Source organism: Ornithodoros turicata, chromosome 2, assembly GCF_037126465.1.
Source record: "Ornithodoros turicata isolate Travis chromosome 2, ASM3712646v1, whole genome shotgun sequence".
In the NCBI taxonomy this organism is placed as follows: domain Eukaryota; kingdom Metazoa; phylum Arthropoda; class Arachnida; order Ixodida; family Argasidae; genus Ornithodoros; species Ornithodoros turicata.
In genome coordinates, this window is record NC_088202.1 from 137,580,257 (window position 1) to 137,599,723 (window position 19,467).

Genomic DNA, 19,467 nt, shown 5'->3' on the forward strand with positions numbered 1-19,467 from the left:
CGCTTCTTTCGGTTGCGGCACGACGTCCTTAGAGCATATAGGGGAACTCAATCTTGTCATTACAATGTCGTCAAATGCATATATGCATTAGCGCGCAGGTGAAACACGTGACACTAGTCTGGCGTGCTGGAAAAGAAGCCTCATTAGGGGAAGAGCAGGACTTCCCCAGGCTGCCCGGGAGGCCGAAGTCTTTATCCCGTCATTGTGGCCGGGACGCGGAACAATTCTGCATACCCTTCTGCGGCGTACGAAGCACCTGACCAATCTGTAGCGGACTATTACTTCTTCTACATCAACATTACTACTTCAACATCAATGTGTCAGCGAGGTAGAATCGATCCTCTTCTTTATTTCCATGCTAAAAAATCGTATATTATCTTGCGAATATGAAGGGACAAAAATCGGGAGAGGACAACAGGAAGGAGAGAACTGTACATGGAAACTCTGCCGCAAAACCCTTCAGCATCAACGAGCTAAATAAACGTCATCCAGCATAGACCTTAGAGAGCACAGCGTGTGGTGGGATCCGACAGTATATACCTTCACGTACACGAGCAGCCTTTCACATTAAAACGCACCGTCTTTATTGTCGCGGAACTCAGGCTCTCGCGAAAATCACGTGGCGTCATATAACGTCCTGCAGCGCGCCTTATTCTTTCTGGTCTTTGTACGGCGCGACAAAAATGCGCTCGCGAAAACTCTGCGAAAGTACGCTCTACTAACCCCCTCTCTCCCACCGAAAGAACGCAGTACCACCACTCTTTCTTTCCCTGTCTCCTCTTCTCTTTTTTTTTTTTTTTTGCGAGCGCGACACAAACCCCGACAATTCAGGCGGAAAGGAAGCTTTCGGAGCGGGAGCCCCGGAACAAAAAGCTGCGCGCAATTCTGCCGCGTGAACATGGCCCACGATGGCTCCTCGGGGAGCCACTATACTGCACGGCTTCAACGCAAAAGCATAATGGAGTATACGCGAAAATGAACCCCCGTTGCCAAACATCGCGCCGTGATAACTGGGCTTCACTGCAACACGCGCCTAGGTGTCTACATGAGCATTCATCCTGCTTAAAACGAGAGAGTCCCGTAGAAGAAGACGTCGTCGTCATAGCGCGGATGTCGGTTTGGCCCGCGTACTTTGCAAAGGGGCAGAAACGTTAGTGGAGAAATGTGCGTCTTGGGAACGCGGCAATGTTTCTGCTTACGTGAAGATGGAGGAACGGGTCGAAAACGGTTGCGCAAGTGGCCTATACATATAAACTGAAACCCTCCTATGGTGGACACCCGCGGTGCAGCCGAAGCGTGTCCTATACTTATAGAGGTGTCCGAGTTACAGAATATGAGGGAAACAAAAAATGAAAAAAAAATCGCAGCTGTGTTGCCAGAAATGTCCCCCTTCTTCAATTTATGGTCCTTAGTGGTACAGATAAAATGGTTAAATGGTTTTCGTCATGGACCTTATAGTGGTGCCTGGTGGTGGTGCCTGGTAGTAGTGGTACATCTACCTACTCTTCACTGATAATTATTACTGATTTTGGTAGATTCGATTCCGTTCAGATTCCACTCAATGTCATTCACTCTGGAGCTTTTCGAGCAGCAAGGAGTTTTCCCTGAAGCGTCAGCCCGCTTTTCATTGCTTTGGTGCAGTGCGCGTTCAAAGGCTCTAGACAAACCGAAGACAAGTGCTCACACAAAGAATTATAATGTAGACTGACAGCACTTGTTTTTGGACTCGAAAAACTAAAACAACAAAATGCTGAGACCAGTATATGGAAAAAAAGTCAAGATCACTGTCTCATTTTGGGTCTTTTTGGTGCATAATGGGCCGAGATTGAGGTAATTTGGCCAGGGTTTTTTTCCGACTTAGCATGGAAAACCCTGTCCTAATTCCGGGATAGGGAGGTGTCCGACATAGAGAATTTCGTCCCCATGTGAGTTTCAATGGGAGCCTGCCCGTGCTATGAAATCTTGTCCGACATGGGGAGTTGTCCGAGGTAGGGAGGTGTCCGACTTTGGAGGTTTTACTGTACATACATAAGGATAAATAGGGGAACATTTACAGCTTCTATAGTCCTCACAGTGGCAATTACTCCCCATTTTGAATGAATGGGGAGTAATTGAGTAATTGTAATTGGAGTAATTAAGGTTTAGTACACAGTTTAATGCGCCCAAGAACGGCTGCAGGAGCCTTGATGATTGCAAAAGCTATCAGATTACAGCAAAGTACAAGTAATATATACATATATAGTACGCAGCAACACGGTAAAGCGATAAAAAGAACAAAGGCAAGAATGCAATAATGGAACGTACATGAAGGTGGGAAAGAATGAGCATACATACAGAAGATGTACATATGGGGGACATAATAGAAGAAAACGATAATTGGGGAAGAGGCACCAAAATTGCAATATTTGAAACAATACATGAGACAGTGGAATGATGAGAAGGAAAAAAGGTCACTAAACAATAATAGTGAAGGCAGCAAGAGCAAAGAAGCAGATGAAGGCACCTAAAGAGTTAAGATAAGGTAAGGTTTAGTCCCTTGAGTCTGAAATTCGATCCTCAGCGCTGTAAAGAGTTCCTAAGCTTAACTGCATTTAGTCCCGAATAGTTGTACTAATGCATCTAGCTACACACACAAAAAAAAAAAAAAGAAAAGAAAAGACCAAAATGACTTTTTTTTTCTCTCGGCCTGCACACGTGAGGCGCCTGTCACGTGATCATTTCTGTTCGTAATTTTCGGCTCAGTCACCTTTCCGAACACATAACTAAAGCCTTGTAGCGTTTATAATCAAATGCCACACGATACAATAGCCATCCGCTAGCCAATCCACTTCGAGCGAAGCCTGTACAACGCACCCTCATTCCCGCGCCCTTATTGGCCAAACTTTCCGAAATCTCGCTCTCTCATTGGCGAGATATCGATGATGTCACGCGCGATACCTCCGCATGAACATCGTTAGCGGAAGGAACAAAACTAAGGAGACAAGGGGGGGCAGTGACATTTATCGCTGGAGGTCCAATCCACGCTTTATAAGTTTCTGCACGTACAGTAGAGAACTTCTGAGGAAGGTGTAACGACAATGGAAGGTGCTTCCGATGTCACAACGTCTCCCTCGTTGAGAGACCTAATAAGAAGGAAAGTGCTTTTTCCACACGGATCTGCCTCGCGTGACGGTATCTGCTAGACGGGCTGTTACCCAATCCGGCTAAAGCACACTGCAATCTGTCGTGTGTTTCGCAACCACCACATGGTGTTTCTCGGAACGCTGCGTGATTGGGTTAATTCGATTGTATAAGGGTCGTCGATTGAGATCGGGGGGGAAGGATATTTGCTCAAATGGATGAACGCCGTCCGTAAGACTTAAAGGGGTTACGACAGGTCATCCCAGATAAACATGAAAGGCGGTTCTTTGGACGGATCTTGACCTGCATTGAAAGCTTCACAGCGAAGAGGGTAATGGAAGCGGAGAAAATGGGCACGGCGAATACCCAAACTCATGTGGCTCTGACATCACAGCCCCCGCCCCCGTCGCCGCTTCCAGTGAGGCAGCGCACGAGAAGTCACGTGCTTACGGCTGCCAATGGGAATAGACGCAACTCTGAGTTCTGTGACGTCTGCGCTTTGCTCGGGAGTGTGTTCGAGGGCTTGTATCTCGCTAAGTACGACACGTAGAATAACAATTCTTTTTTCCTCAGTATTTAGGCATGCAATACAATGCGTCCACGATCTAATGAACCACATGCATGAAAGTGTCCCAATCCCCTTTAATGCGTTGTAGTAGGGCGATTCACCTACGTGATAATACGTGATACATAACAGAAGTGATACATAAATACAATACAATAAATAAGTGATACATCTTCAGATTGCATTAAAGAGTGACTAGTCGATATATCATGTGAACTTTGCGCACAAATACCGTTTTTCTTGCAGTTTCGTACATTTTTTCTCCTGACTTGTCTCATGATGCTTCGATAAAAGGCAGAGAAAAAATCAATCTCAACGCATGCTTTTGAATGGCTCCATTTGAGCCAAACAATGGTGCCGTCTGCTTCGTCTTCTCCATGTTGGCGCAACGTAACAATGAAACCGCATCTGATCCACATTGAAGTTGCTACGTTGCGCCATCGAAGAAACGAAGTAAAGGGTAATACTGCTTAGCTTGAATAGGCCGGTCAAATGCGTGGGGGGACGATCTGCGAAGTTTTATTCCGGCACTATGACTGCACCCAAAGAATGCTGCGATATGAAACTCCAAGGAGCACGACGTGCAAATTTTGATTCAGGTATAAGATGACATCTAGTAAAGATTTGTTTTCGCAAACAGGAAATATGGCTTAAAGGCCTCGTACTGTGTTGCACTTTCATCTATACTTGCTTAAGCTAGTGACTCTAGCTTAAGGCACGCGCGCCTGTTCTTACCTCGCTAACGCTTAGCGCCGAAACAAACGAGTGACATAAGGTATAACAACCGGACCGCCACTCACGGCGACAGCGGCCACTTCGGTCATTGGCCATCTGGCTCTACGCGCCAACAAAGACAGCCCGCCTCGACGTATTAGAGCGACCATTCGTCAAGAACAAGGCCGGCACAGACTCCTGACTGCTAGTACGGATAATAAATTGACCCACTGTCATCTGGCGGGATGGAGTGAGTGATGTGGAGGGATCCTCGGTGGTCTTGAGGGAGCTGCCTTCGTTTCATCACGGTGGAGTTCGTTGCTATATATGGCATTGCACGATGAAGTTCGTGGTATGATAAGGCATACTTTAAAAACGATAAAACCTCAGAGCCGGGTATAGGACTGGACAACGCCCTCTACAACGGTGTGTATTAAGCAGTGATGGCCACTAACTACTTCTACAGTAGTTTAACTATAACTACTAACTACTTCGCGATGGAGTAGTTTAACCAGGAGTTCAACTACTTTTCAGGGGAGGTAGTTAAAACTACTTCTTTAACTACTGCAATGTATTTTAACTACATTTATAACTACTTAACGTTGTCCATCAACACCAATCCCATTCTATAGTGTTCTTGGACACCTAAATATGGATCACAAGCAGTGATAAAAGTGAAGGTTTAGTACACATGCACGGCACAATTGCTCTGCACCTCCCTTCTCATCAAACAAGTAGCTCAAGGTAAAAGTCGGAAGCACAATCGTGCCGTAAAGCTTGCGGCAAAATCGGAAGTAGTTGGCGCCTGCAGTAACCTAACTACTGTAGTTAACTGCTCGAAATAGTAGTTTAACTAGTAGTTGCCACTACATTTCTGCATGTAGTTGATAACTACTTTTTAACTACAATCAAGTAGTTTAACTAGTAGTTAACTACTGGCCATCACTGGTATTAAGCAACGCCACGCGAAACGTGTACTAGTTTCCCCAAAATGGCAACGACTGTAGATAAGATACTATGTTGTCTTTTTACTCCCTCCTTTTTTGTTCTAAGAACCGCTCTATTTCTTTTCGACAACACTGCTGACGGTGCACTAATGCAACGGTCACCAGACTCTTTTTTTGTATTAGAGCGCCACCAGCTTTCTTAGCTCTAAACAAAATATTAGTTTAGTTGAATTTAGCCTCACAATTATTGCATTGCTCACCCAGCATCGCATACTGTAAATATCTAACTTAGTATTTCGCGAGGCATACTGAGAATATACGGGGTGTTTCACCTAACGTAATAAAAAAAAAATCGCATTAAAAATGTAACCGTCTAAACAATATGGGGTCAACGCTTTTTAACTTGGGGGAGGTTTTGCCATTACCAGCACTATTAAGAAATTGAATTTTCGCAATTGATCTCCGAAATTTGCCAAGTCAACGTCACGTTGGATTTACTCAATTGCACTGCAAAATACATTCCGTACTCTGTGGTAACAACCGAAAAAGGATCACTCGCCCTTTCCTGTTTCCTTCTCGCCCTTATTTCAGATAACTTTGTGTTGCAACCATGCTGCTGTTATCAGCTGACGCTCGGAAAAGGGAAAGTGGAAGGGCAGGTACATGGCCACCTCTCATCCCTTCTTTCGGTGATCTGAGCGCGGACGGCATTTTGCGCGCCTCGAAACGACGGGTCGCATTTTTTTTTCCACGTCTATTATCATTGTAGTAGTGAATGTATTTTGCAATAGAATGGGCTAGATCCTGCACGCGCTTTCTGTTTCTGTCAAAAATACGTGAGGTTGACTTGGCAAATTTCGGAGATCAATTGGGATAGTAATTCAATTTCTCGCGAATTAAATTTGATAAAAGTGCTCGCGAGTCATGGCAAAAACTCCCACGAGATAAACCGCGTTGATCCCGTAATGTTCTGAAAAGCATTTTTTAATACGACTTTTTATCACGTTGTAGATGAAGTGGTGGTGGTGGTGGTGGAGCTAATGAACGAGTTCGCCGTTGTCGAGCTCTTTCATTAGCCGTATACCCGCCGTATGGCCTGTATACGTGCCGTAAAGTGGATGATCCACCAATCTGTTCAAGGTAGATTGAAACAAAAGCCCTTTTTCTTTCCTTCCCCTTCCCTTGCCTTTTCTTTTGTTTGGAATAGCAAGCCGACCTTCGTCTGGCTGACCTTTCCTTTCTTTTTCTTAATAAACATATACCGTTGAGCAATCGGATGTAATTCGTGACGTTTCCGACACAGTGGTCGAGCAGCGGGTCGCCATATTGATTTTACGAGACGGTTTCGGAAAGGGGATCCCTTTCGCGCCGAGGGAGTGGTTAGCCCGTAAAACGTATCAGCCTTCGTTTCGGCGAGCTCCGCTCTGATTGGCTGACATCGACACGAAGTCGGAATCGGAGAGCGCTTACGACTCTATAAAAACTCCCTGATTTCTACGACAGTAGCAGATATTTTTGTGATGGATGTGGGAGAAAGCGGTTCTGTGACATTTCATCGAACGCCGTTTAATCGAATCGGTGGCCGCCACTTTTTCTTGCGGCAACGTGTGGAATACGTAAAAGGCTCTCCTGACCTAACCTTGGTCGGGCGTCGATGAAACGGCGTTCGATAAAACGGCGTTCGATGAAATGGCGTTCGATGAAACGGCGTTCGATGAAATGGCGTTCGATGAAATGGCGTTCGATGAAATGGGCGGACACCGGAGAGAGCCTGTCACATTGTCAGATTTTCGGTACGCGATAACCTCCGAACGCCGGGTTGCACCGACGCATAGGCCATACGTTCAGGAAACACATATCTTTAATCAAACGGTGGGGGTGGTCGGTTCACAAAGTACGTGCCACAAACTGTTCTTAAACCGGTAGTACTTGAGTCGCTTGGCACCGTCAGCACAATGTCCGTTACCTATTGAAACCCAGGTTGCCAACATAACGGCTAAAGCACCTTGATTCCCTTCTGAATGAATCCGCGCGAACTCACACAAGACGCCGTTCCCAGTCGGCAACCAATCTCTTTTGCCGCCGTCCCGCTCACAGTGTGGTCGGCACGGCGTTGACAGCTCTCATTAGCTGACCGGATGGCTCCCGCAAACTCTCCGCTGGAAGAACATCATTAACGGCCTCCGCCACCACCTTGGTGTGCTATGCAACGCGTAAAAGTTGGTCCAAGACACACACGCGGGGGGCAAACGTCGGATGTGTGTTTGTGCATAATGCAACATCCACCAAGTTTTAGCTAATCGGAAGAAGTATATAGGGATGGAAGGCTATACAAACATTCGCATAATGCTCCGCAACGGCCATTAGTTACACTGGAAACAGGAAGGCAAGGCTAGCCAAAGGCTTTGACCAAACTGCACCAGAATTACACGATATATTGTCCTTGAACAATGAGTGAGTATACGAAACGTTTCATGGAGATTCAGAGGTTCCAGTTCCGACATGAAACGAGCGGGGTTATATTCGAGGACCTTTTAGGGTCGCGCTGGCTTTGAAGTTGTAATTCAAAGAACACTGCATGATGTTTCGGGACAACTGTAATAGTTTTCTTAGACAATGTCTTTTTCGAATAATAATAATAATAATAATTGGGTGTTTACGTCGCGAGACAACCGAGATCATGAGCGACGCCACAGCGGTCGGTCTGTGGATTGCTTTTGCCCACCTGAGGGTTCTTTAACGTGCGATGAAAGCTCATCACACGGCACCCCGTATTTAACGTCCCTCGCGGAAGACGGCGTGTCTGAGCAACTTGTACCCTGCCACCAAGTTGCTGGCGTCCTCGGCCGGGTTCGAACCCGCGATCTCGGGATCAGAAGGCGAACACGCTACCGACTGAGCCACCGAGGCCGGTGTGTCTTTTTCGAGGCTGATGTCACAGTTTCATAAGGTTGCATCCGAAGAAACACTGAATCAAAGGATGTAATGGGGTTTTTAAGATACATAAATGCGATGCGGCACTGCAAGGAAAGACAACGAAGGAACGAATAACCGAGAGACACGGGACACACAGACAAGCACGAAAAGTTAGAACTTTTCGTGCTTGTCTGCGTGTTCCGTGTCTCTCGATTATTCGTTCCTTCATCATCATGCACCAGTTATAGTCTGCGCCCCTCTCCCTTTTGAAGGAAAGACAACTCGCGCACACTATATGTTCCCGAATGTGGAGAAAGATTTCACGCCATTAACGCTGCTCTTCGTTTCACCGAATCGCCGGACTCTTGTTCGCGTAATCAGGTGTTTTTTTCGAGTCTGTTTTCTTTGGCGCTGTTGCTCCGTCTGCCGCTCTATTTTGATTTGCAGATGGGTCATAAAAAGAGGGGACGCTGCCTTATGCGGGGACAACTTGAAGCTGCGGCCGCGCCAATGCGAGTCTGCCGCGAGTGATGTGGACCGCGATAGGGGAACGCGCCGAAAACGTCGCTGGTACGTAATCGCAGCCTTAATTCCGATGCTGACGTTACGTACTTCCCGAGCACAGAATGAGCGCTGCTCCATCTTAATGCACAAAACACGTAGAAACATAGAAAAAGATCCGTGCGCTTCTACGGTATACGCCACGAAACTTCATGAATGCCGGGCGGTTGTCATTCATGGTGTGTTGATATTGGCAGCTGCGTTGATGAAGTTGAGGCCTGTGTGGCTAAAGTGATAAGAAAGGCTCTCGGCAGGTGATTGAGGTGTCAGCTGCTATGTGATTCAAACAAGCATGGGAACCCTTCGCTTTCATTCAGACGCGTCGGTGGCTTTGAAGGTACGAACAAACAAATAAGGAAAACCGCATAAAAGTCACAATGTGCCAAGGACGAAACGATTCGTTGCAAGTTGCAAACAGAATCTGCTATTGTATGCTGTGTTGTATACGGCACTGAAACGTGCTATTTAATGTACACCTGAACAATGTTAATGAGTCTGTCGCCGAAAAGCGCTTTGGGACTCTAAGCAGCATTTTTTTGGAGGCTCATTGTGCACCACATGGTACAGTACAATGTCTTTGGAGGGACGCTTCGGGTGCCTAGTACCACAAAGAGAGTATTCTTAAAAGGAAAGATGCGAGTACGAGGTGTAGCAGGCTCAGCACGGGCAGCGAGCGCTAAGAATGTGATAGTAATACAGGTACAGGGGACATGAAAGGAATTACGCTGAAGCAGGTGTGCGTACGCCGTGTTGCGCTCGAAATCCGTCAATGAGCCGATATGGCGCGCGTTGTAATCACTCACAAGAACTGCGCGAACTGCGTAAAATGTTACCACGTCCGCAATGACGTCACCAAGCCTTGCAAAACCTACGGGTATCGTCTAGTCCCCGATCAGATGATGCTGTCTGCAATCGCCTAGGATGACATTAACTGCGGAAAGCAAAGGTGCATAATGATTTATGAGTTTCAAACGAAGGCGTGAGCACAACTCTTCATTTCGGCACTGATGTTTGCTCGAATACACTGCATTATTTGCAACCAGCGTTGCCAAAGCTTTCGAAGAACAATCCGCCAGAGCGGCTCAGTGATTCCGCTATAGAATCCGCTGAATGTGCGGTGCATTTCGATAACTATAACAACAACAATTATATTTTGACGATGAAGAGGGGGTGTTTTCCCACTCTAGGAGTGGAACGCTAGATCCTGATCGTGATAGTGGGAATGCCCGAGGGCGCTGTTCGGTGTCACAATGAGCCCATTAGGCCAGTCTTCTAAAAAAATAATAAATAAATAAAAATCAATAAAAACGACATGACGTAAGGCCGCCCTCGAGTGGGCCGCGGTGGCCCAAGGGCCGATGATGCATGACGGGTTGAAGGGGTGGCTGAAGAAAAAAAAAAGAACAGTAGAGTGGTGCTTTTCCATTTTATTAGAGCAGAAGCCAAACCCTTGGCTCTAATTATAATAGGAATAAACAGATCTACGCACTACCTTCGTCTCAAAAGTTTCGAGACCGAGTATGTAAAAAATACGAAATTCAAGTTGTCAACTAATTGTTGCTGTCAACTTCGGACTAGTCCTCTCCGCAGTCAATGCCATTTTTTTTTTCTAGCGTTCCTGCAAATGCTGGGTTGGAAAGTATGGAATAGCAGTCATCTCCATCATCACAGAGTCTTGAGTAGCCTCGATGCTCTCATGTCGCTGACCTTTTAGTGTGCGTGCGCTTTCTTTTTTCGTTTTTTTTTTCAGGCGTGGAAACAGAACAAAAAGAAAAAAAATCGCACGGTGAGAGGTCATCAGGCAAGCACAGCGATGCGTTTAGCGAGGAATCGTGTGACACGGAGACTTGCGTGTGGTCTTGCGTTGTCACTCAACAGAGCCCACAGGTCAGGACGATGGCGTCTAACTGCACCGCGCATATACGCATGAGCGCGGAAACTTAAAACTCTTGGTTGACTCACGGGACAAATTCGTGGTACACCTCCCCTCGCCGAAAAAATAAATAAAAATAACATTAACAGTGTCTTCGTTGTCTTCTTCGTACAATCTTGTCTTGAGCTTCTTGTGCTGGGTGCGCTTTTCTGGGCACGAAGCCGACGCGAAGTAAACTGTGTGCAGACTCGATCCTTCCTTCTGCTTCGTAATGTTTCTTTGTGCCATCAGATCTGAACGCTTGGAACCAAACACACGTCCACGATACCCGCATTCAGCCATTTCGGTGCTATCTCCTCCTGTTTCTACAGCGCAGCCAGGGCTTAGCAACGGGTCCCGGAGCCATTCTTTCCGAAAGCTTTTGCTTGCCCTTGACATATGTTAAAGAAGTTCTAGGACGCGCACTGGCGCTTCGCTTCAAACAGGGACTAGTCGTCGAAACCTTTCTTCTCTTTCTTTTTTTTCGGTAAACACATTCCCCCCCTAGTAGTCGAAAAAAAAAAAAAAAAAGAAAGTAGCGAAGGACGAAAATGTGTAACTAAGTCCAGTTAGTGTTAAACCTGCCCACCCACCCACCCACCCATCTCATCATCGTATCTCTATTTGTGTGTGTGTGTGTGTTAAACCTGCACACCGTCCTGTGGCCACATTCATGGCTCATGGGTTCAACACGTTGTTTTTTTCTTGTGGGAATAAGCGAATTAAACAAGTCCCAAATATCGTACAAGGAGATGGAGAGCGTGTTAGTTCAATATCACGATGAGAAAATACACAAGTCTACACGGACGGTCAAGGGACGACGATCTTGTCAGTCCGTCCCTACCTGTGCGTTCTCTCATCACGAAAAGTCGTATAGTTGCGGCAAATGAACCATACCGCTAAAACCCGCCAAAGCATCCGCTAGCCGTCAAACAAAAATATGGCCCGTCTATAACACGACCTCGCTATAATCAAATCCGCCAGATCTGGCGGGAAACTTCCGCTAAATCTGCAACACTGTTCTGCAACTACTTGCAGACGACACTTGGTAGCGCATGCTGCGAAGCAGACGATGCGTGCTAGACATTTTGGCACAGAGGAGTTGCAGAGTTCTCGAGGAAGTTGGCTGTGCACATGTATAGTAAATAATGAGAGAAGCAGAAGATAGAGAGGAGAGAGGAACTCACCTTCCCCTGCATAATCAACCTGACAGTAAGGGTGACAGAGGGGCCGTCCAGGGACTTGGTATCTACGGCTGCCATGATGGTGGTGGAGGTGGTGAGAGGGGGAGCCAGCAGGCAGGGCAGTGTGGTGGTGTCAGGTAGTGGTTGCGGAACGGAGGGCCGCTACGCATGAGAAAAAGAGACCACACCAGTCAATTAAAGGGGGACAGCAGCACAGAGACAGGGGTATACAGGGCAAGAAGCTAAAGCAGCAACAGGACAGAAAACGGGAAAGCGTGACATCCAGCAACCGCGACAGTCTCCTTTCACTCGTAACCCATTGCCAAAATCGATCCTGGTCGCGGCTCAATCACGACTGCGAGGTAAAGTGAGCAAGGAACACGGTTCCGTGCCTGCTTTCGTTCTCCATTTTCGAACTTGCGGTGATGCTTGCTATCAAGCCTCTCTTTTTCATGATTTCATTGATGAGTTCCCAACTTTGCAACTGTTCGGTATTTTACAGCGCGAGCTTACTGTAAATTGGTATATTCACTTTTGCACTGCTATTTAAATTTATGTATGTACTCTCTATGCAACGCGTTGACAGGCGGCCGTCCAACCTAGAGAAGATCCTCTGTCCGTGGTCGAACGCTGCCCACTAGACGCAGGGCCTTCGTCTTCTGGCGGAGTACTTGCGCTCCACCGGTCTAGCGACGGCTCTTTGAAAGCCCCATCATCATCCCTCCATCCTCCCCCCACGTGAAATAGGGCAGTGTACCGCCTCAGCGGCGGTGAATCGCCCACCCCATCACCATCCAATATATATGTGTGTGTGTATACCATCGATAAGTAGTTGCGTGAACACGCTGAAAAGCAGACGGAAACGATACTCCAAAGCAAACCCTTCCATTAAAAAGATCAAGTAAAACGGGACCGGAACGAAACGGTTCGCTGTCTCAGGTACACTTCTGCCCACTAATGCAGCTGTAATGGACATCGGAGTTCCGCTACAAAGCGCATTATGCCGGTACGCTTGTTAACGTTACAAACTCAAAGACGCTAAGCCCTTCGTCGCACACAGAACCGCGAAAACGTTATCGTCGCGTATTTCGTTACAACAGCGGGGAGACATTTTAACACTTGGCGAGCGCTATGAGACAGATCCTAGAATACTGCTGGCTTCGCACCGGCTGCAATCTCGCATAGCAAACTCTAGGGCGGCGTCTGGCTTGGGTTCAAGGAAGCCACTCTCACTTTTTATTCTTATTCAACTTTCTTCATACGATATCTCTCCCGCCATCTCTCCCCAGACGAAAGCTGAGCACATGTGCGCCGACTTCCTGCTGTGCAACGAGAAGGAGACCACGTGGAATTCGAACGGTATACCGTAACTATACGCACGCACCACACCTGCATTCGGACGATCGACACCCCCCAGGAATATTCCAGTGGAATGCATAGAAAGCAGAAGCCTGGTCACGGGGCAGATGTTCCGTGGCGTCCGGTGTTGAGAACTCGCGCGGACTGCGTACATAGGTGGCGACACTGTCGACTTTGTCGTCTGCTACGTTTTTTCGTCTGCTACAGAATATATTGTGGCTCTGGCTATGCCGCAGAATATAACCCATGGTTATAGGAGGAGGAGTTCTAATGCAGATGCGCCGTCCGCACGAACGAACATACTCTGATACATGTGATAAGCAGAGTCACGTCATTGGAAAGTCGTGAGCTATTTACGTTAGTTACTTGCTCCACTTGCACTCGGTTACTTGCACTAATGACAGGTCTATGTTGCTCACAGAGATTGTAGTACACTTTGAAACTTCCTAAGACGACGTTAAAGTTCAAATCATTCAGGATGGCCCATGCACTGACATCCAGTGGCATGTTTACAAAAGCGATAAAAATACATTTTTATAAACATGCGTGTTCCTGGCGTCCAATGGCAGTGCACAGTCACAAGCCACGTGACTGCTCGTGGCGAATGACAGTGCTCGGAGGCACCGCGAACCAAGGAAAGGCGTGTTGACTCTATAAAGGGGCTCAGGGGAGCTAATGATGCCAACTCTAGGGAAAAAGAAACAGGCACGGAGCACCCTGCGATTATGCAAACGTGCATTCGTGGATAGGCCTAGTGGGCAGCTATGCCCGTGTCATAACGTCACACATCCAATCATGAAACATAATCCATTCTATCAACTTAACACGCATGAAGAGACAAATGCACAACCCATTTTTTTTTTTTTTTTCACTAACCTCCTCAACCAGGTATCGATAACAAAAATGCCACATCTGCTAAGATTGCTGCTCGCAGTTACTCTCGCTAGCATATTACGTTTGAAATTTACACGTCGAACGAAAGATAATCACGATAGCTGCATCGCAAACGACGTCAGCTAGAAAAGATACAATCTGCTAAGGTCCTGAGTATTACAAAAGAAAACAACTAGTTACACCCCAACATTAAGTGTATTCATGCCGCCGATTTCCTCAGCAGGTTGCTTCCTTTCAGCCTTCTCTTTTAATTATATTAGGCTGAAAGTTTCAACCTAAAGCTAGTCCTCGTTCTGATAGAGTAATAAAATACGAGCACTCCTTCAAAAGATGTCACTACGCACATCGTCGTCATCAACGTATGTGAATGCAACATGTGCTTATGTTACTCCAACGATATCGCAAACATTCACCCAATCCCAACGCAGACATGAGCCTGATCCAAACGAAGGAGTGTACGTCACTCAATCAACGTACACCGTAACAAGGACGTCAACCTTACGTTTCCAGGAGGCGTTTGGTTCACAAACTTGAAAGGAAACGAGCGAATACAACGCGCACGCGCTACAAAAGACGCACGGCAGGTGCATGATTCACAGGAGGCACAAGAACACGCCGGAGTTTGTGTGACAACGCGAGCTCCGAATTACCGCTGCAAACACGACGCGATGCAATGTCAACGCGCTGCGTGTATACTCGGGCACGACAGACAAAAAAAACGACATACTCACTAGTGGGACGAGTATGACTTCCATATACCGGTGACAGGCGACGGAGGGAGAAGACGCTTATTCCTCTGCGAAGAGCGCGGGCACACTACCTGGAGAGCACCGAGAAACAGCGCGCGCGCGTGCGTGGAGCGGCGCGCTTTAATCCAATTTCCACTCCGCCACACGGAGTCGAGAGCAAAAGAAGGCAAGCACCGCTTTTTGATGGCCGTTATTTACAAGAGCAGGAATTTCGCGTTGTTTAACGACGATGACGAGGACTCCTGTGCCAACTTTGAACAATGACATTACAAAAAAAGCAACAGAGGAAAGGGTTCGCTGTTTCTGACCTGGGATCCCGAGACACTGGGGCTTGAGAAAGGGTTGAAGGGAATCTACCATTCCTCCTCTCTCTCTCTGTGCGGTGATGGTGATGCATGTACGTAGAATCGCGGGGGAAAGGGATGATGTCCCCACCCGTTTTACTATTTTCGTCGGGGCGCTGGTTTCGTGCCAGGGCATTCGGCGGCGCCTCGCGGTTTTCCTGGCCGCGATCAGAGATCCCTGGCAATGAAAGACACTGCTGCGATGCGTTCCGTCTCACCTCGACCACGTGGCGTATTTCGGGGGGTGGGGGGGGGGGGTGGCAACAACAAAAAGGGACGATGCACTGTCGAGTTTGGGGGCGAGAGACGTTCGTCATGTCTAGGGGTTCAAAGGGGTTTCGGCTGGGCCCACAATGCGGCATTAGGGGGAGAGGAATGCTCCTATCAAAGCAGTCTTACACGCTCAGCGAAAGGGGTGCCAATTTAGAAACTTTCCTCGGCGTTATTTCGGGCGTAGCGCGTAGAATTTCATATAACGCCATTACGAAGAGGGCTATCTTTTTTTTTTCTTTTTCTTTCGTCAAGATGTATAATCGTTCATTCTACACAGCCTTCGCGGGGCAACAGCAGAGGTGGGCACACTCACGAGGGCGTGTGAGGGTGAGGGTTGCCTCACCCTCACCTCACGATATTTGAGGTGAGGTGAGGGCCAATTTTTCTGGTGATGTTTGAGGTGAGGAAAATCTTTAAAAAAATTGAGGTAAGGTGAGGAAAATTTTCAAGAAACATTTTGAGGTGAGGTGAGGTGAGGAAAATCTTTATAAAAAATATTTTGGCCTGCAGTCACCACTGTTGCCGCAACAGTGTTGGCTGCAGTATTAGACAGACGAAAAAGGGATAGCAAGAGAGAGTGCGGGGGAAAGGAGGTGAGTATATGCCTCCTGGGCAGACTTCAATGGGAACTGCACGTGTCGACGTATGTACGGAACTTCAGCGAGAGAGACTTTTAGACGGCAGAGCCCTTGTGGTGCCGAATTCCACCACCCCTCCCAGTATTTAATATGCCCACCTATATCTGCAAACCAAGAAGCAGAGACCTTATATCCACAGAGCTACTTCGCTGATGCATACTTTTTTTATATTTTATTTAGATACATAGATTTTCGTCACAATAATCGTATTAAACAAACTTACGCCAAACGAATAAGAAACTATCGAACGGCATAGCAACCGGTTGGACCGTTTGCGCCAATATGCCCAAACTTGCGTGAAATTATACTAATAAGCACCCGAATAGATAAGTACTACCCCCCTCTAAGTAATACTCCAACTTCGAGCATTATTATTGCCATCGTATCCGGTTTCCACACAAACTTCTACAGCGTCGAAAAAAAAAAAAAAAAAGAAAGAAAGCGCACTAAAACTTGATACGGCGGCAAGAAAAACTTCATTCTCCACGGACCGTGTGTCTCTCTCGCGATATAAAAAATTATGCTCCATTATTAAGAGTCACGGATGCGAGTGTAAACAACCTACTTAGGCCCTTTTCCGTGCAAAAACCACAAAACACGAATATCCCCCCCTCCCCTATTTTTTTCTCTAGTGTTCGCATTCCTCATCCAAAAAAATGCACAAATATACACACTTCACAGTGTTCGCTTGCTCCCCATAACGAAGTCGAGTTTCCGTTACCTCTCCTTTGAGATCGACGTCCCGTTTTCTTCCTCCTCCCCTTCTTTTTTTTCTTCTCTCTCTCTCTCTTGTGTCATCTCTTTCTCTCGTACAACATCGTTAAACTCGCGCAAGATAAATGGAAACGTGACTCGAAAGATCCACTTAGCCGCGAGTCCCATGTCAGCAGGATTTGAACAAATTGGCTTAAACCGTCAACACGGGTTCTTCGCCGTTAAGTCTGTTTACAAGCCTGGTGGTGCTGGTGGTGGTTGTTCGGGTCGCCGCCGGGTTTTCTCGTCTATATGAGGAGATGGTCGCGCGGTAAAAATTATGGATGTGTTTCATTTTTGTGCTACGTCTAGAAGGAGTTGTACTTCTCGTCGAAGCGAGGGAGATGGTGTAATCTCCCTCTCGCTACCTAAAAAAAATAAAAAAATAAAATTCTCTCTCGTGATTGGTGCGCGTCAAAGGTCCGAGTTCGTCTCTGTGTCTTTTCGACTTAGGCTTATATTAGGCTGAAAGTTTCAACCTAAAGCTATGTCTTATCTTTCGCTAGTTTTATGTTTCGACCTTTCTGATTCGATTCGATCTGATTGCAATCAGATCGAATCGAATCAAAAAGGTCGAAATATAAGACTTCTTTTCGAACTTTAAAAAGTCCTGCGCGCGAGTCAGCAGTTTCTGCTTGCACTCATTTTTTTTTAAAGAAGAAATTATCCGACTAAACAGAATCAGTTTACCGACCTTTAAATGAGGACCAGTTAAAACGGATCCGACAAGCTGCTGACGCAGCCCGAGTTTTTAGCTGATCAAAGAGAGGAGTATAGCCACAAAAGATGGCATGTACTCGGTGTGATCAACCGACCTGCCTTTCTACCTTCTTTTTTTTTCTTTCTTTTTTCTATTTCGTATGAGGTAGAGGGTGCGCGTATATAATGTTTTCGAGAAAGTTCCTTACGAGGACAAATTGATGTCGATCGCTCTGGCAGTGTAGAGAACGGAGGAACTGATAAATTCGGACAGTATCATTAATCAAGGAGGAGGAGGAGGAGGGAGAGGCATTCCTTTTCCTTTCTCCTTTTGCGCTGTTTTCGAAGCTTTGATACATAGACTGTGTATACTGAGGCGGGGGGGGGGGGTGAAAAAAAAGAGAGAGAGAGAAATCTGAAGTAGATAAGAAAGCGTGGTTTTGTGGAAGCCTGGGAAGAGGGACGATGGTGGAGAGTGTTAATTTAAGTGAGGAGAGTTGCTCGGTGGGTCCTGAATACGATTGATCGATTTGATTTAGACAGAGCACTGCTCGAGTGTGTGTCTGGGTGCAGGCAGGGCAGAGAAAAGTTTTGTTTGATTCTACACCCGTCTCTCTACGTTTGTAAAATCGGAATACGTTAGGAGAGTGGCACGTACTATATTCTCCTAAAAAAGGAAGAAGAAAAAAAAGAGATAAAAACTTCCTGTCTGGTAAGTTGTGACGCTGCACGTTGTGTCAGTACAGCACGTCAGTCTCGGTTCATCTGAGACCCCATGTCAGCGATCTACCATATGGTTCAAAGGGCATCGTCGTTCCAAGCTCTTGGGAGAAAGCCTGCCGTTTGAGAACCTGGTATCGTGCATTCGTACAGAACAGGATTAAAGATCCCACGGGGTTCTCACGGTCGAAGTTCCTAGGTTAGTTCTAAAATGATGCTGTGAAGCGTTCGAATGGTGCGCTACGTCTAATCGAAAACTAGCGGTATCTACAAAAGAGCCATTTGTTATCTGATTACATTACGAAGGCTATACGTGCTCCACGCTTAGTGTGAGAGAACTAAAGGCGTCGCGACACTTCGTCCCAAGGTGTGCGGGATAAATGCAAAAGACAATTATTTTAAGCCTTGAATCCAGTTTGATTTATGTCATTTCTGTACTTATAATTACAGATTACAATAGGTAGACAATCGCCGGGGAACTGTTGCACTACAGTTTCGTCCGGCGAGCGCAGCGCCAACTCCCTTCTCGTGCGCAGAACGCTCTACACTCTAAGAAAAAAAGGAGTACTTTTACTCCTTTTGGGGAGTAATTGCATTGCCGCAAAAAATAGTCCCTTTCGGGAGTAAATGCACGGGAGTAAATGAATGTCACAGAGTGAAGACCGCATTTCACGCTCTGTTGTAAGAGTCCAAGGTACATAATTGGTGCGCATGCATGAAAATACTTTGAAGCAAACCGTCAACCGTGATATATCGAGTGATATAAAATCTTGCGCCATACATATGGCACAATCTGCGAAAAAAAGATGCTCTACCTGTTTCTTACTCTGTGTGGCTGGAAAATTGCTACGTTGGCTGAGTTATACAGCCTTATGTCGTTCAAATTGACCAAGGGCACATATTTACGTAGACTGTTGTATTCAGGAGACCATTCACGAAGTTTAGGGACAATTTGCAGTCTTGGGGAGTAAATGTCGGGACTAAATGTTGGGTTAGGGGACTATAATGGGGAGTAATTGCAATCTAGGGGAGTAGAAGCTGCAATTACTCCCCGTTTTACTCCTTTTTTTCTTAGGGTGTAGGCGGTCGTGTCCGGCGTGTTTCTTGTCTTATCGCTGT

At 46.6% G+C, this 19,467-nt stretch overlaps 1 protein-coding gene across 10 annotated transcripts in view; it reads right to left on the reverse strand.

Moving 5' to 3' along the window:
• The window catches only part of LOC135386212 (poly(rC)-binding protein 3-like), a 417,863-nt gene that overhangs the window by 40,606 nt on the left and 357,790 nt on the right, over positions 1-19,467 (reverse strand). For 4 of the 10 annotated variants that reach the window (XM_064616025.1, XM_064616020.1, XM_064616018.1 and 1 more), the window contains exons 1-2: positions 14,904-15,055; positions 11,923-12,081 (exon numbers count right to left, since the gene is read on the reverse strand). In XM_064616025.1, the coding sequence (XP_064472095.1) occupies positions 11,923-12,081; positions 14,904-14,927 (183 nt within the window). In that variant the 5' untranslated portion in view covers positions 14,928-15,055. Of the gene's footprint in view, positions 1-11,922; positions 12,082-14,903; positions 15,058-19,467 lie in introns of those variants that run through there. The other 6 variants (XM_064616021.1, XM_064616022.1, XM_064616023.1 and 3 more) reach the window with 3 other exon arrangements.